The sequence below is a fragment of the Mauremys reevesii genome, linkage group 1, assembly GCF_016161935.1.
Source record: "Mauremys reevesii isolate NIE-2019 linkage group 1, ASM1616193v1, whole genome shotgun sequence".
NCBI lineage: Eukaryota > Metazoa > Chordata > Testudines > Geoemydidae > Mauremys > Mauremys reevesii.
In genome coordinates, this window is record NC_052623.1 from 268869195 (window position 1) to 268887348 (window position 18154).

An 18154-nucleotide genomic window follows, 5' to 3' on the forward strand; every position below is an offset into this window, starting at 1 on the left:
TTCTGATACTCCCTGCTTCTGGCTAGGCAGGAGATGATGAATTGCAGACCTTTCCTCGTGGCTTTGTCAGTTTTTCTGACTCTGGAAAGAGCCAGGAAGCCTGGAAATGGCTCCAAAAGGAAAGTGGAACTATGTTTTTGTTAACCCCCCCAAAAAAGTTGTGGGGGAAAAAATGACAGGCTGCTATTTATTTGATCCAAAGCAGTTTTCTACAACCCTGCGTTAACCAGTTGGTTGTGGTTATTTGTGTGGGAGCAGCCGGAAGGAGAGTGATTGGCTTCCTTTCAGCCTCCCCCTCCTCCATCAAGATTACCCTTCCTCTGCCAGAGAGAAGCTCCCTCCCCTCAACCCCCCCCCCCACACACACACACTGCCCCAGCCATCAGCTGTGTCCGCTGTCAGTCACAGTTAAGCTGAAAACCCATGATGGTATTGCTAGTCCCAGATGTGTTGGAAACTCTCTTAGAGGATGGGGGCCTCTAGCCCCACCAACAGCACCTTGGGCTCAATGCTAATGGTTCTTTTCACTCTGGCTAATTATCTGTCTCTCCAGAAATAGCTGCAATGCAGGGTCTGTCTTTGCTCTAGGAGTGTGTTGCCTCAGGCCTCATGGATCCAGCTGGCTCCTCTCCCTCCCTTTATCTCCTTTTCTTTTTCCACTTCTTCGTTAATCTTTCTCTGCATCTCTCTTTCTCTTCTTTTCTGTCCTCTCTCTTTTCTCTCCTATTCCTTCACCATCTCTCCTTCTTCCTTTTTTTGGCAGTATGGAACTGTTTTGTTTTTTCCTCTTTCCTTTTCTCCCCTTATCTCACCCTTCCTATTCCCCCCACCCCTTTCCCTTCCTCCCTTCCTGATCCTCTCTCTGGGAAGAATGCTTGGGGGAAGGAGGTGAGTGATGGCCCATTAGAAAAAGATTAACAGGTGTGGGCTTGACTAGAGAAACAGATGTCAGGGAGGGGAGGAGGGCTGGAGAGAACAGGTGACCTTTTCCTTAGGAGAGATGCAAGCATGACTTTTAAAACATCAGTTGCGCCCTACAAGACAGCGAGCGAGCGGATGCGTGGACAGCAGAGAGAAGGCTAATCCACCATTATACCCTGCCGTCTTTTTACATTCTTCATCCACACTGACATAATCATTTGATTCATGCTGAAATTGGTGTCTCTGTTTAGCATATGGGCCTCTCATTCCCTGCTAGTGTCATTACTGCCTGGCTTTGAGGTTATCTTCATCTCTGTCCTCTCTGTGCTCTCTCTTTCTCTCTCTCCCTAGTTTTTCAGGACCTGTTTTGTTATTCAAATGTAATTATGGATGGAAATTGAGCCTCCTCCCCTTTTATTCTGATTTTAGAGAAACTGGCAGTGATAAAATTCTGTGGCGTGGGGAGAGCCTGCAATTTCCCCTTCCCCCAGCCAGAATGAAATCAAAGCCAGGTCCTAGTGAAGAAGGGGAAAGGTAGCGGTGCTGAGAAGAGAAAGGGTTGAGTGAAGAATTGGTTTTGGTCAGCATGTGTCAAATGCAGTACAGGCACACAGATGGTTGGGGTGTGAGGCTGGCTTCAGTAACTGGAATGAAAGCTTAGTTAGAAAAGGACATGGAGGGTACGGTTGTGATGGGCTGCACCCCCTGGGATGTCACCTGGTGTGCGGGGATGCCACTGAGTCAGACTGTTCTGCCAGCCTGGGCCCCCTTTTACCTGGTCTTGGCTCCCCAGCCTTTTCCAGCCAAGCACACAGGCAGGGTCACACCCAGCTACACAGAGAGACAGAGGTCCACTCTGGGAAGGCTCAGTTTAAGGGGCTTGCCACCGCCCCAGATGTCCACCCAAAATTATATGAAATTTGCCTTTTCCTTCAATGTGGAGGAGGATATGCACAATTCATCACCTCCCCCCCAGTTAGAAATCACATAAACTGGGTTATATTATAAACCAGAAAAAATGTATCAACTATAACAGGTGTATTTTAAGTAGTTTAGGAGGCAGCAGACAGAACAAGGCAGATTACTAAGAAAATAAAACAGAGCATGCAAACTAAGCTTAATACACTAAAGGAGCTGCTTACATGTAAGTTCTCACCCTAAATGTGCTTCTAATAATCTTCTTCACAGACCAGACACTCTTCCAGCCTGGGTCCAGTTCTTTCCCCCGTTCAGTTTTAGATGTTTCCAGCACTCATCTTGGGCAGGGCAGCAGGGGAGAACTGATGACCTGGATTACCTCACTCCCCGCCCTTAAATAGGATTTGCATAAAGCGGGAGTCCTAGTTTGACCCCCCCCCATCCCCAGCTTCTCGTGGAAAAGTACAGAATTCGAGATGGGATCCAGTATCAGGTGACATGGTCACATGACTCCGTAAGGCCCCTCTAGCCATTCTTCACAGGCTGACCCACAGGTTCACAGGAAGACTAAGCTCTTTTACAGTCTATTGTCTCTTGCTGATGGGCCATCAGCACTGTCCAGCTTTTTCATTGTTATACCTGAAGTGTTAGCAGGGGGTGTCACCCAAAATAACATTGCTGAAATATAGATACATAGTCAATATTCCTAGCTTCAGATACAGAAATGATACAAGCATACAAATTAGATAATCGCATTCAGTAAATGACAACCTTTCCAATGATATCTTATATGAGCCATCATGCATAAAATAGATCTGTTATGTCATATTCATATCATAAGCATATTTTCATAAAGAATATGGTTGGGGGTGGGGGCTGGCTTCAGTAACCGGAATGAAATCTCAGTTAGAAAAGGACATGGAGGGTACAGTGACTTGGGAGCAGGTTCCAGTCCATTCATTTACTTGGGATAAGAACAATTAGAGTTGGATTCTTGTGCCTCCTGGAATGGACTCTAGGAGCGGCCTGTGGGAGGAGGCAGGAGGGCAAGAACCAGAACTGGATTACTGTGTGTGTGTGTGTGAGCACCACTTCCCCCAATGTACTGCTGGTACAGCCTGTGGGGAAGGGAGGAGACCCCATTATTTTCTTAATTTAAGCACCTTTCCTTTAAAAGGACAGTAACCCTGCCATTGTCATCATCAATAAAAAAGGTGAGTCAATGAGTCTCCTCCACACAGAGCACCATGGGGCAGTGCTGACTTCAGTGGAGAACATTTGCTTAGGCCTGGGTGGAGTCCCCGTCTCCATTTCCGATGGGCTCCCCTAATTTCACAAGTGCCTGTCCTCTCTTATCACCACCAGGGGGCGCCAGCAGTCTCTCTGTCACTAATTTTGTGTGATGTCAGAATTATGACCTGGCATTTATGGGTAGCTCAGCCCCACATGAAGGAAGAGGCTAGCCACATGACCGACTGATCCAAGTGGATCTGTGATGGACACCTGACGTGTGTGGGAGGGGACCTGTGTACACTAGAGAATGAATGCTGCTGCCCCCTGGTGGACAGAATGTGTTAGGCTTGCTCATTTCAGTTCCCTCTAGGACTGGACTAGGGGGAGCTGCTCCTTTAGGGATGGAAGGGAGGGGAGCGTGGGTGGAATCAGACTTCAGATATGTAACCCTATCCTGGGGTATGTCTATACTAGCTGCCAGATCGGCGGGCAGCAATCGATCCAGCGGGAGTCAATTTATTGTGTCTAGTCTAGACGTGATAAATCGACCTCTGAGCGCTCTCCCGTCGACTCCTGTACTCCACCGCCGCGAGAGGCACAGGCAGAGTTGACGGGGGAGCAGCAGCAGTCGACTCATTGCGGTGAAGACACCACAGTAAGTCAATCTAAGTACATCGACTTCAGTTATGTTATTCACGTGTAGACCAGGCCCTGGATGGATTGTACTGACATATACATGAGGAGTCTGACTTTCCTTTCATGTTGGTGACACTTTGGTTGCTTGTCATGCCATTAAAGTCTCATTGAAGTATGTGTGACAGAGCAAAAGAGAGAGAGAGAGAGAGAGAGAGTCTGCCCCCTACTGACAGGAATGTGTTAGACGTTGTTGTGTTTATTTCCATTCCCCTTGCTGGCTAGCCTAGTGGAGTTCCAACTCAGCCAGTGAGGGGAGCCAGAATACCCACACATATAAGTGAGTCCATCATAATCAACTGGGGGGAGGGCTCCTCCCCCCCACACCCTGTTTCTGAGAGAGGATGGAAAGAATCTGTCATCAATGGTGTCAGCTCAGCCCCCAGCCATATAAACATCCACTTAATCATTCCTGAGCAAACAGGCTGGACCCCTTCCCAGCCTTGTCAGAGGGGCCTCCAAGAACTGAGCACAGCAAAGAAACATCCATTAATTCTGAAAACAAAAGGAGGAGTAATTGAATTTGTTCAGGCTTGTTCAGCTGATTGAGTCATTAAAGCTCTCTCTCTCTTTTTCTCTCTCCCACACACACCACCCTTTGGCTGGAAGAAACTGAATTACCTGTGGCAAAAGGTGTCACGGATTCAGTAGATGCAAATATCCTGGACTGGACTAATTATTTCCTTTTACCGACACATTTGCCCTGATGGTTTCTTGGGAATTTCTCCCTTTGTCTCGCCAGTTTCCTCTTTCTTCCTCATTGTCCATTTCCCTCTGTTTCTTATTCCCTCTTGTTCTCTCTGTCTCTTGTTGTTAGACATTAACAGGCTACTCCTCATTGCTGATGCGTTATTCATGCACTCTGATATTCCCCTGGGTAATTACTTAGACCACTGCAAAGAGGAAGGTATGAGAAAAAATTGCCAGAGTAGGCCCAGCAAATGAATTCTGGCAAGGAAAAGGAGGGAGAGAAGGGGGGAGAGGAAAGTGGGGTAGAAAAGAGAGAAAACAAGGGACCAAAGGGCAGATGTGTGGAATGAGAAAGGAAAGGGGGCAGGGAGAAGGTTGGGAGGTAGAGTTGGGAACTTGGTGGGGAGGGACTGTGTAAACACAAAGGAGAAAGAGAACACTGAGGTCTGGGCTACACTAGAAAATTAGGTCATCATAACTGCATCGCTGAGGAGTGTGGAAAAATCCACACCCTTGAGCCATTTAGTTAAGCTGACCTAAGTCTCCCAGTACTAGGTAGATTGAAAAATTCTTCTGTCAAGCTAGCTGCTGCCTCTCAGAGAGGTGGCGTTCCTACACAATGGAAAAACCTTTCTGTCAGTATAGGTAGTGTCTGCACTGAGGTGCCACAGTGGCACAGCTGTGTCACTGTAGCATTTTAAGTATAGAAAAGTCCAAAGATGGCACCATTGGTCCCCTCTGTCATCAGCGTTTCCCGCATGATTCCCATCCATGGACAACCCTGTGCCGTACGAGAATGGTATCCTTTGGTTCTGAGGTGATGTTTTCAGATCTTGCCCGATTCTGATACTTGCTTTTGCCACTCCTGCAGCCAGAAGAACTGACCAACATCTTGGAGATCAGCAATGTTGTGTTCACCAGCATGTTTGCCCTGGAGATGATCCTGAAACTCGCCGCGTTTGGCCTCTTTGATTACCTCCGCAATCCCTACAACATCTTCGACAGCATCATTGTCATCATCAGGTGATGACCCCAAAATAGGGAGACCAGGCTGGGGATACTGAGGTGCAGATACAGAGAGGCAGATCGGTGCCTGAACTATGTTGTGCCATTCCTGCTTCAGCTTTTTAATTAGTTAAAATATGAGAGAAAGCATGGTTAATGCACAAGGCAAAGAATCAGGAGATCTAGATTTTATTCCCAGCTCAAACACTGACTCACTGACCTTGGGCAAGTCACGTAACCTTTCTGTGCCTCAGTTTTCCCCTCTGTAAAATGGGGATAATAATAGTTATCTACATCAGAAGTCTGTGAGGCTTAATTAATTGGTGCATGTAAAGCATTTTGAGATACTTGGATGAAAAATGCTTTAGAAGTGCAAAGTATTAGAAAGGAGCTTTCCAGCTAGGTCCTTATGATGCAGCATTTGAAAACTCCTGAGTAGCTGAGCAGCACTTCAATTGTCCCCAGCAAGAAATGCAGTTTTACAGACATATACATACAAAATGTACACTGCATACACACATCTGATTCAGATTCTCTTTTACACACAGATTTTTGTGCGCACGCACACGCACACACACACACTCTCACTCACTCCCTACCAACACACACACTTGATTCACACAGAATTCTCTCTTTTACACTCTCTCAGTTCACACAGATTCTCTCTTTTACACACACAGATGCTGCATTGGTGAAAGAGTTCTCTCTCCCTCTCTCACTACCTTTTTCCTGTTTTTCTACCACTATCTTTCTTTGTCCCTTTCCGTCTGCTTCTCTCCTTGTCCAACTTTCTCTCTCCTCCTTTGTGTCTCTGGGCCACAGCATCTGGGAGATCATTGGCCAGTCAGATGGGGGGCTGTCAGTGCTGAGAACTTTCCGCCTCCTGCGGGTGCTGAAGCTTGTGCGTTTCATGCCTGCTCTGCGACGCCAGCTGGTGGTGCTGATGAAGACCATGGACAATGTGGCCACCTTCTGTATGCTCCTTATGCTCTTCATCTTTATATTCAGGTGAGGAGGTGTTGTCTTCAGAGCAATTTGAGGAGGCATCACAGGGCATATACAAACCCTGGCGCCAATCTCTTTGTGACTCAACCCGCCCAAGTCTTTACTTTAGCCATCAAGAGGAACTTGGTTAGTTTTCAGAGACAGATCCTCAGCTGGTGTAAATTGACTGTGTCAGCTGAGGATCTGGTCCTCAGGTGTTCACATGTAGAGGCTTGGTGGGGGGTGGAGAAACTTTGCCAGCTAGGGAGTGTGCTGATCTGGATTTCCATTAGAAAAGGCGAATTCTGTCAGTGAACTGCTGTTCACTGCAGGGAATAGTCTGACTCTTCCCTTTCCCCCCACTAACTATTACAGAATTGTGGTGTGGAGCAGCTGGCAATATTTCACAGCAGACAATGCAGATAAGCTAGAAGTGGGTGGAGACAGGCAATGGAACAAGAGAGAATGGTGGAGATAGCGGCCGTGGGGGCAGGACTGGATGGAGTAGCCAGAAGCTGGGGGTCTTGTTGCTTATGGTGATGCAGGGGGAAGGAGAGGGTATATGAGGCTGATCAGTGTCTTGCCCTCCTTCATTGGTAGGTCTTGATGGGTTAGCTATATTTTTATATCCCTTACTCTGGTGACAAGTGGCAGCAGGTTGGATTGTGAAAGAAAAAAGGGGAACCACTCTAACAAGCTCATTTTGGTGGCAGAGATATTTAAATTGGACACCGTCTCCTCTTCCCCACCCAACAGCATCCTGGGAATGCACATCTTTGGGTGCAAATTCAGCCTCCGGACAGACACCGGAGACACTGTCCCTGACCGGAAGAATTTCGACTCCCTGCTCTGGGCCATCGTCACTGTGTTCCAGGTGAGTCAACACAGCTTCCATGGGCAGGCCAGACAATGGGATTGGAGGGGGGTCTCAAAGTGAATTGGATCAGGAATTAGTTGTAGGTTTGTACAACTGAATGTTACACTCATTCCTGATGACTCAAAAACCAACCCATGAGGCTCCAGCATGTGATGCTGAGAGAGGAGCGACAGACACACACTGTAATCAAGCAGCTGACATCTTTGCGACCTCCCAGGAGCAACAAGACAATGGAAGGATGCGGTAGTTAGAAAGGTCAGAGCTGTTGGGGCAACTCCTGTGTTTAATGTTGTCGCCGTAGTGTGCACACTATGCTTGTGTGTGTTTGTCTCTTCCTGTTGGCCTGAGGTCTCTTGAGCTATTGCCACGGACACGGCGAGAGAGATGGACCATGTTCACAGATGGCAATCATTAGGCACCTGGGGTGGGATGTTGGGAGAAGATGGGGGAGCCTCACTCTGCAATAGGCATGTGGTGGTCAGATGATTTTCCTCTCACTGCTCATTAATGCAGCCTCCTTCCTCTGTAATCCCTCTCACGCTCACTTTGCTCGAGGGGGTTCACGCTGCCTCTCTTCTATCTTGCAGATCCTGACCCAGGAGGACTGGAATGTTGTGCTGTATAATGGCATGGCCTCCACCTCACCATGGGCATCCCTTTACTTCGTGGCCCTCATGACCTTTGGCAACTATGTCCTCTTCAATCTGCTGGTGGCTATCCTGGTGGAGGGCTTCCAGGCTGAGGTGAGTGGCCACTCCATGGAGGTGAGGTGCAGATGAGGGAGATGGCCTGAGGGGACGAGGAGGGGATCCCAAGTTATGACATTCCAGTTATGACATTCCCTTTCCTCCACTGATATGGAGGAGGGGGTTAACAATTTCCACACCATCTTATGCACCCTGTAAAGGTGACTCAGTCCCCATCCATGGTCCAGGAGTTCAGCAACTAAGCCCTTGCAGACCACACAGGGATTTCTCTATCATCTGTGGCAACAGACAATCAGAGGGAACAGAATCCTTTCCCCTGGGGGGCTCATGAATCAGAGACCTTTACTTTGATTTTTCCATTCCAGGGTGATGCCAACCGGTCGTACTCGGATGAAGATCAGAGTTCATCGAACATGGAGGAATTTGACAAATTCCTGGACAGCCGGGATGGCTCAGGTCAGTGGATCATCCCACCTCGTTTGCGCTTTTCCTACCAGCAGCTGGGTGAAAAATGTAAATGTGCAAATCTCCCTAAAATCTCATTCTTCTTTCCAAGGTGGGACCAGAATGCTTTGGCCCTGCCTAAAGCACTTTCATGGCAATGCAGTTTTATGCAGTTTTCTTTGTTTTAAAGTCATTGTCAGCTTGCAGTCACTTGCAAAAATTAGAGCCATGGCAAAATTCTGTAATGCTGTAGCTAAGAGAACAAATATGATCCTTGGATAGCAAAGCAGGTAGGAGATATTGCATCTAGTAGGAGCAGGGTGGCATTACTACATCTGCATACAGCATTGGTGAGCCCATTGCTGGAATTCTGTGTCCAGTTCTGGTGTCTACACTTAAATTGGAAAGGATTCAGAAAAGAGCTACAAGAATGATTTGAGGTCTAGAAAACATGCCTCATAGTGAGAAAGGAAGGACGCTAAATGATTTAGTTTATCCAAGAGAAGGTTAAGAGGTGACTTGATCATGGTCTACAAGCGTGTACAGAGGGAAAAGATTTCTGATGGTAGATGGCTCTTTAATCTAGCAGGAAAAGGCATAATGAGATCCAATGGGTGGAAGCTGAAGCTGTGGACAAATTCAGACTAGAAATAAGGGGCACATTTCTAAGAGTGAGGATAATTAACCATTGGCATAGGCACCAACTGCGTGAGTGCTCCGGGGCTGGAGGGGAAGCACTCACCGGGCAGAGGGGAAGTCAGAGCCTATGATGGTCTGTGTTATACAGGAGGTCAGACTAGGCGATCAAAATGTTTCCTTCTGGCTTTAATATCTATGAATCTAATAGAAAAGAGCAGCATATCACATTATGAAGAATATTTTGATCTCTTCTTTCTCCCATCTGTGCCTCTCCCTGGCACCCCGCAGGAGCAAATTAAAGCAAGTTTGCTGGATCCTTAAGGTCTGTGAGCAGTGATGGGGCCAGTGCAGCAGTGAGTCAGTGAGAATTCAAAGCAGACTGGGAGGAAGAGTGTGTGCATGGGAATTTGGAGAAAGATAAAGGATTTCCAAGGAGGCCACACAGTTTTTGGTGGATCTGGGCCCCAGTGAGTCTCAAGCCACCCCTCAGTGTCTCAGCCCAACAAACTGATCTGAGAAGAGCAAGGAACATGCCTAAAATATTCAATGGCTGCTGGTCTCACAGTCGTAGCATTTGTTTCAGATGTGTGGATGACTGCCCCCTAATTCTAGCAATGGGGGCACTGTCTCCCTCACGTGCTCCCAGGCACGAGCCTCGCAGCGTGAGTCTGCAGGGAAGGTTATCTGATCAGCTCACCACTGGCTCTGCCTGGGCTTAAGCAGAGCTCTCTTGTAGGCACACTCCCTCCTCTGGGTCCATTAGAGCGAAGGAGGCTGAGCAAGTGGACTCAGCTAGGTGAAAGCTGTTGTATGAAACACCCTTCCCCCTCCAAAGCCAGAGGAGAGGGAATGCTGCCAGCACTGCCCAAAGGGGCAGGGAGAAGAGACAAGGAAGAGAAGATGCTAGGGGGTGGGTAGAGAGAAAGACAAGTTGCATCATCACTTTTGTTTTTCTGCACCCCACCTCGCCTCCTAGAGGTATGCCCATTGAGAGGCAGAGGTAGTTCAAAGGACTCTGAGGAATCAGTGCACCTAGTGCTTGGGAGAGAGGACATGGCCTCAAGTCTATCACTGTCCTGACCCACCCTTTCCATACAACCAAAAAGCACCAAGAAGCAATGTTGGGTTCTAACAGGGCTAAACAAACTGAGCATTAAAACATTCACTGTATGGTGCAGGAGGAAACTGCAGAAGGGAAAGGAATGTCTTTTTCTCTCTTTCTTTCTCTCTGTGTTTTTCTGCTCAGATCCCAGGCTCTGTGCAATTCCCATGACCCCAAATGGACACCTTGACCCCACCCTACCTTCTTCCAACCAGCCAGTGGCAGCTGGTGGGGTCACAAGTTCTGCCCGGAATTCCCTGCAGCCAGACCAGATCCTCATTGCCCTGGGTTCCAGGAAGAGCAGTGTGATGTCACTGGGGAGAATGACCTACGACCAGAGGTCACTGGTGAGTGAGTAGAACCACGAGTAACATACTTCATCTGAAACCCAGGGGATCCACTGTCTCAGTGCCACCATCTTGGAATTCCATCGGGGGTCTACCCCTACTGGAAACTTACAGAAGCTTGTTGCCTGTCTCCATTTAGCCTGAGGTGGTCGCAATTTCCAATTTCTCAATCCATATTCCACCATGACTGGGCGTAGGATTCAACTGCCTTGTTATCTCCTCTGTAGTCTTCCCTCCAGAATGAAATGTGCATTGACCTCTTAGCCCTCCACTGTAGTTCTGGAGCACAGAGCATGGAATTATGATGCCCTGCCTCCTCGGTAACATAAAAAACACATGGGGAGCTTCTGCCATTAGGAAAGGATGGGTAATATCAGACCTAATAGGTCCTCTACCTGCGGAAGTTTCTGGAGCCCTTAGTTCAGGTGAAAATCAAAACCTTGACCTGCAGCACCTTTTCCTGTCCTAGGCCTGCCACCCCTATCTGTTCCTCCAGACAACCATCACTCACAGTTCTGCCAGTGCACTTTGATCCTGTCCTGTTAGTTCAGTCATTGAGCGCTTCAGCCACCAACACACAGCTTTACTGGTGCACCTCAGTTCTGACGTGCGGCATACCCTGCTATCCCAGTCCTTTGTTTCTCCTGAGCAGAGATGGCTGCCGGTAACAATTGGTGTTGAGATTTGGTGATGGGGAGGACTAGGCTGAGACCCTCAAACCCATAGCTCTTGCTTTCTCCTCTCATTTAGATTGTAAGCTCTTTGAGGCAAGGACCATGGGCTGGGTTTATCCATCACCCTGTTCCTTCTGCACTAGTGCAAAGCAAGTGCAAAATGCTACCTGCCTGATTTTGTACCACTTTCCACTGCTGTAAATGACTACACAAGCCCTTTGCTTTCTAACTTAGCTTATCTGTAAAGTGCCTGGCACACAGCTGGGGCTATAAAATAAATATGACAGTGACCAATTAAGAATTATTAATTAATAATAATAATAATAATAATTAATTGGATGCCAGATTTAGAGGTCACCTTTGAGTTCACAAAATGCCTCTCCTGGAGGGGTGGGAGAGCAGGGCTTTGTAATCTTGTATTAGGAGATTTAGGGGCCCCAAGGGTGAGTCTTTGATCTAAACTACTGATGCCCCATCTTCCCTGTGACCCAAGTCACTGAATCGCTGTCTCCCTCTCTTACAGTCTAGCTCTCGCAGTTCTCATTATGGTGCATGGGGCCGCAGCGGGACCTGGGGGAGCCGTCGCTCCAGCTGGAACAGCCTGGCTCGGGGACACAGCCTAAAACACAAGCCTCCGTCTGCCGAGCATGAATCTCTGCTGTCTGGGGAAAGACAAAGGGTGGCAGATGGAGAACGAGAGGGAATGGGAAGGGCCCCTCATCACCGGCGGACGCTCTCTCTGGACACCAAAGATTCCTGTGATCTGGTGGAGCTGACGTCATCAGTCCCATCCAGTCACAGGGCAGCGAGGAAGGTGGGTGTGGCTCTGGGCACCAGCGAGCACCAGGACTGCAATGGCAAAATGCCCAATATCGCTAAGGAGATTTTCCCGAAGATGGACAACCGCAAGGAACGTGGAGAGGACGAGGAGGAGATAGACTATGTGAGTACAGGGGGCTTCACCAAAGGAGCACCAAGGGCTTACAAGGGGGACAGCAATCACAAGAGATGGGAGGTGAGTTATGCTCAGGGCAAGAGCAGATTGTAGAATCCCTATGGGCCAGCCTGAGGTCTCTCAGAGCCTCAAGCAGAAGAAGACCAGAGTGCTGCTTCTTAGTCAGCCTCCAAGGCTCCAGTGTCCAGAACTGAAGAGATTACTGTGACACTTCAGTGGGGTCAGGGGCAATGGAGATTTTAGCAGAAGTTTTCATTGTATAAAATGACTTCACTTAGGAGGAAAGATGCCAGTAGATGCCCATTCTGCCTTAGGCTCATTGGTTAGGCTGTGGACCCAATACTCTAACTCCACTTTCCCTGAGGTTCGTGGGTAGTGCTGGTACAAAGATCCAGTGCGCGCTGGGCAGCGTCAGTGTCAGCGTTCCACAGCAGAGTACAGGCTAGCATCAGGCTCAGTTTTAAGGAGTCAGAAGTGAATCTTGATATTCTTCCTTCTGGGAGGAAAACAGGCTTATGGAATAGCCGTCCCAATGAATTTTCCACCTGCCTCATCACTCCCCCTGTGACTATGACATCAGCTCATTTCCTCATGTGGGGTCAGGGCAGAGAGAGGAGGATCTGGGGAGGTAATGTATCCAAGTTACTGGTATTTTAGGTTTAAAGAAAAAAGATAGATTGGACTTCTCAGTGAAGTGGGGAGGTGGCCAGTGACAACCCCATTCCCTTGTGTCCTGCAGAGCCTGTGTTTCCGCATCCAGAAGATGATGGACGTCTACAAGCCAGACTGGTGTGAGATACGGGAGGATTGGTCCATCTACCTCTTCTCTCCACAAAACAGGTTCGTCCCAATATTGTCAGTGGAGGGGTAGTTTAGTATAATCCTGTTGCAGCAGCCTCGTATGTGGGTTGAATGCTGAGCCTGCAGCCAGGGCCGGCTCCAGGCACCAGCACAGCAAGCAGGTGCCCGGGGCGCCCAATGAAGAGGGGCGGCACGTTCGGCTCTTCGGCAGCAATTCGGCGGAAGGAAGGACCCGCTGCCGAATTGCCTCGCCGATCGCGATCACAGTTCCCCCCGCTGCTTGGGGCGGCAAAACCCCGGGAGCTGGCCCTGCCTGCAGCTTTAAACTTTCAAGATGGGAACGATTTTGTTGCTTCCAGTCACAGCGTCTCCACCCAACTCTTGTTTGGTCCCTAAGGTGGGGGTAGAGAAGGGGAATCCTGAAAGGTCTACTGTTGTTTTCCTTACAGGGGAATGCTCCGTTTTTCTTCAGTGTAACTTAAGGCAAGGCAGAGAATACTAACTCTGACCAAAAAAGATAAAGAATGTATTATTAACTAATCTATGCCATTGGCAATGTCTCTGGTGGCACAAGAGTGGGCCCCATTGCATTAGAGGCCACAGAGGTGACTTATTAGCAATCCTGCCACACTGTTTAGGCAAAGTTAGTATTCACTGCACTTAACAAAATAAATATTAGAAGAACTCCTCCTTCCACCAGGAGGAAACAGTGTTTATCACCAGCTATCAGCATGCTGCACCACACGGTAACAGCTCATGGAGACAAGAGGGGTTCATCATAACTGTTGGAAGATGAATCTTGGCTGCACGTGCTGATCTCCTACCTATTGTATTGGTTCTGGCGACTTTTAGAGAAGCTGGAGGGCTAATTCCTGTGGCAATAGAACTAGTCATCTATTTTCATGGCAGTGATTCCTCATCAGCCAGCAGCACAAGGGAGTTTGATTCCTAGAACACTCTGGTAATCCCAGCACAGGCATAGCATGATAGGAAATTCTAAGTTGGGGGGTGGGTTAAAGATTGTGACTCATCATCACCCCGTGGGAGCAGAACTTAGAGAGGAAGGGTGGTGTGGTGCGGGGCTTTAGGCCTGTCTCTGGGACTTGGGAGACCAAGGTTCAATTCCTTGCTCCACCACAGATTTCCTCTGTGACTTTGGGTAAGTCACTTAGCCTCCCTGTGCCTCAGCTTCCCCATCTGTAAAATGGGGATAACAGCTCTGCCCTACCTCACCAAGGTGTTGTGAGGAGAAAGAAATAAAAGTACTGTGGTGATGGGGGGGCATATAAATAACTAGGATAGACAGACAGAGCTTAGGGGATAAGGTCCTTCCAAATGCAGGTGGTTTCTCAGGAGGAGCTGTTTAGAGAATTATTATTACTTGCATTGAGGTAAGCCCAGTCATGGAGCAGGACCCCATTGTGCTAGGTGCTGTACAAACACCGAACAAAAAGACGGTTCCTCCCTGAACAAACGTGTCTCCTTTCCAGTCTGGTAATGTGCACAACAGGGCAGCTGATTTTACACGAGAGAATGTTACATTTCAGGCAGAACTCTCCCTCTCTCCCCATTCCCCGCCATACCAAATTTAATTTCACCTCAGGCACATGTGTCCTTTTGGAACTCTCTTGCAGGTTCCGCATCCTCTGCCAAACCATCATTGCTCACAAGCTCTTTGACTACGTTGTTCTGGCCTTCATCTTCCTGAACTGCATCACCATTGCCCTGGAGAGACCGCAGATTGAGCATCGGAGCACGGTGAGAAAACTTGCACCCTCGGCCTTTTTTGTCTCAACACAACCCCTGGAGGGGTGTGGTGGGCAAAGTTCATTAATTCTCTGGGCATTGCATAGGCTCTGGATAACCCCCAGCGCTGGAGAGTAACCCCCATCCCCCAGACACACACCCCCCCCTCCGTGATTTCTCTGTATAGAATAAGAGGCCTGCTTGCCTCCTTTTCAAGGCCTTAAAATAGTATAATCCTTCTTTCTCAGGAGTAGCTTCCTTTGTCGTAGAAGGCAGAAGGGTCCCTCCAGGCCTCATGGTTGGGACGTGGCTTGCCAATGGGAGTCAAATAGCCAGGGACCATGAAACTAAAAGAGGGTGGTAACCTGGCTATGTAGCAGTGTCCCAGTGGGAATGGCGTGTCAGGATTCAAATGTGCTGCTTCTGCATTGGCTTTGAATGTGGATCTGGGTGCCGTGGTTGGGGAGAGGCTGGTGTGCTTCAGTGGGTGAATATATTCTCGGTTCTCCTCAATTCATTCTTAACAGAGGTCACAGCTGACATGGCTTTTTGAGCGTCTCTGCTGAGTCCACATCGCCAAATGACACCACAGTTAGGTGAAGTCTGGGCTCAGGAGAGGTCCAAGAGTGGGGTGACAGGGCTGGGCTGCCAGTCAGCATCATGTCGCATTGCAAGGTGATGAAAGTCTCCATAGCTGGATTAGCAGCAGATGCTGCAGATCACTATTGCAGTGCATTAGCAGAGCTGTGTGGGAGTTGCAAGATTGGAGTAGCAGGGAACACTGAAGGTCAGGACTGAGGTGCATTAGCTGAGACAGGTGGGATGAAGGTTGTTCAGTATGTGCCCTTGGCTGTAGCCAGTGCTCTCACTCCCACCTTCACGAGACAGTGAAATTTGTCAAGTTCATAACAGAGGATTTAGTAAATTCACAGAAATGTGGAAATGTCTCTCAGTGTTTTAGGGGCTTTTTTCTGTTCTTTCTAGGAGAGAATCTTTCTCACTGTATCCAACTACATTTTCACGGCAATCTTCGTAGCTGAGATGACACTAAAGGTAAGTCACCTGGAGACAGTCAGCCTTTTCCCATGTGTCATGGGCCCAACACATCTGCCTTCTACCCATCCATCCATCCTCTACAGTCCATCCATCCTTCAGTCTTCCAAGGAGGTCCACCCACTCCTCGTGAACTCTGTCATGGTAGGGGCATGTCCAACCGTTGGGTTTGAATCTCATTTTCAGATTTGGATGCATGAAATTAAACACCGTTTAGACATCTAAACAAGGGACCTGGTTTTCAGAGGTGATGAGCATTCACAGATTCCATTGACTTCGGTAGCGTCTGCTGGTGTTCAGCAGCTCTGAAAAGCAAACCACTTATTTAAGTGTCTGGATATGGATTTAGGTGCTTAATTTTACATACTCGAGTTTGAAAAATTTGGATTAAGTGATTTACATAAAGTCACCAGAAGAGCATGAAGGAGCACCCTTATCTTCTGACTGCACGCACCTTGTCATATCCTCTGAACATCACCATCTCCCTCCAGTGTGGTAGTGCTTGGGGGAGTGGAGCAGATATAGTTTGAGAGGGGAGAGGACTTCATCAAGGCTTTGGTGGATCTTTATTGTTTTTTCCAGAACATTTGCACTCCAGCATTTGATTTCTGTGCCATCCGTATCTCCATTTTTACTTCACAGACTGTGGGTCTTTTCTGAGAAAGGAGATGAGTGTAATAGAAGGGTGAAAGATGGGTCCTCATTGCTTCTTTACCTGTTGCTATTGAGTTATTAAGTACCTTCCCCTCTGGATGGTGGAGAGTTTAACTCCCCATGCTCTCCCCCCTCTCCTCTCCTGTAGGTGGTCTCTCTAGGCCTATATTTTGGGGAGCAGGCCTATCTCCGCAGCAGCTGGAACATCCTAGATGGCTTCTTGGTCTTTGTGTCCCTCATTGACATTGTGGTCTCAGTGGCCTCTGCTGGAGGAGCTAAAATTTTGGGGGTGCTCCGGGTCCTCCGACTGCTGCGCACCCTACGTCCTCTCAGGTGAGAACCCCATGGGCAAATTCCTAGCCTTCCATCCTCTCTCACTTTGTCCCTTCCTCTATCCACCCAGGAATGGCTCCCACACAGTGCCAGTATTAGAACATGCTTTATGGAGAGACAGGGCTGTGCATCAGAAAAGGGCTGAAGGAACATCCTACTAGGGACGAGAGTGTTGTGTAGTGTCCTCTCCACAGGGATGTTTCTCTTAACTGTGCAGCTTCTTCTCCAGCCCCTAAGGTAGTCACTGCAGTATCCTCATTAGGTAACGCGCCCAAGTCCTGCTGTGAGGGACTCAAACCCACGGCATTCAGGCCTAGGGGAGAGCATGCTCTCCACTGGATGATAGCTGCACCATGATATCTGGGATGCCAGTGTTGTCTGATTCTGAAAACACAGGGGAAGAAAGAACTCCGCCATCTCTCTGTGTCACCCCCTCACTCTCCATCCCTTCCAGGGTCATCAGCCGTGCCCCAGGCCTGAAGCTGGTGGTGGAGACACTCATCTCATCCCTCAAACCCATTGGGAACATTGTCCTCATTTGCTGTGCCTTCTTCATCATCTTTGGCATCCTGGGTGTGCAGGTAGGGTTGTTGTTGTCTATCAAGCACCCACAACGCGCTCGACACTGTACTGCCAGGTAGGAAGCGTAATGCAGACACAGTTAAGCAGATAAGCAGATGGAGTTCTGTCTGGGGGGAGGGTCAGGCATCCCAGGACACCTGCCTGATCCTCTGCCCCACTCTGTCCTCCTTTGTGTGGTTCTCATCATAATGATTCTTAAGCCTTTGGCAGTGGCAGGTGGGGTCAGTGCTGATGTCTTTCAACAGTAGAGACTGATATTCAGATCGCAGCATTAGCAGAGCTGTAGAGAAGGCCCAGGAGTGGAGTAGCAGCTGGGCATACTGCAGGTCATGACAGTGATGCACTGACAGAGCAGTGTCAGCTGGGGCAGCTGCACAGGGGCCTGCGCGATGCCTGGCTCTAGGCAGTTCTTTCTCTCCCTTTCACTCCAAGCACTAAATCCACCCACAATGTGATGGGGGTGGGGGGAGGCAGGCAGGGGGAGGTTAATCCTCCTTATTTTAGGCTTGTGCTGCAGAGGAGTGCTGGAGTGGGTGTTACTTCCATCTCAGAGAATGTGCTATACTTAGTCTGTATGCAGACTGTTCTGATGAGCCTGTACAAATGCGCAATCCAGTACCCTCCATATGGAAAGGAGCCTGGGGCAGAAAAATCGCATCAGTGTCCCTTTATTTAAAGATATCGGAGAAGTAGGCGATATTTTTCTGGGTCTTTGCTCTCACAAGAGATCGTTTTCCCTTCAGTACACTTAGCAGCCATCTGAGGGAGCGGATGGCTCTGGGGGATTGGACATGGG

The 18154-nt window shown here is 48.6% G+C and overlaps 1 protein-coding gene across 1 annotated transcript in view; it reads left to right on the forward strand.

The window, feature by feature from the left end:
* Positions 1-18154, forward strand: part of CACNA1I (calcium voltage-gated channel subunit alpha1 I) — a 113767-nt gene that overhangs the window by 65205 nt on the left and 30408 nt on the right. The window contains exons 9-20 of the mRNA XM_039488959.1: positions 5327-5478; positions 6283-6468; positions 7201-7318; positions 7909-8064; positions 8394-8484; positions 10358-10560; positions 11758-12177; positions 12929-13029; positions 14625-14748; positions 15721-15789; positions 16592-16776; positions 17231-17357. Of these exons, the coding sequence (XP_039344893.1) occupies positions 5327-5478; positions 6283-6468; positions 7201-7318; positions 7909-8064; positions 8394-8484; positions 10358-10560; positions 11758-12177; positions 12929-13029; positions 14625-14748; positions 15721-15789; positions 16592-16776; positions 17231-17357 (1932 nt within the window). The remainder of the gene's footprint in view (positions 1-5326; positions 5479-6282; positions 6469-7200; positions 7319-7908; positions 8065-8393; positions 8485-10357; positions 10561-11757; positions 12178-12928; positions 13030-14624; positions 14749-15720; positions 15790-16591; positions 16777-17230; positions 17358-18154) is intronic.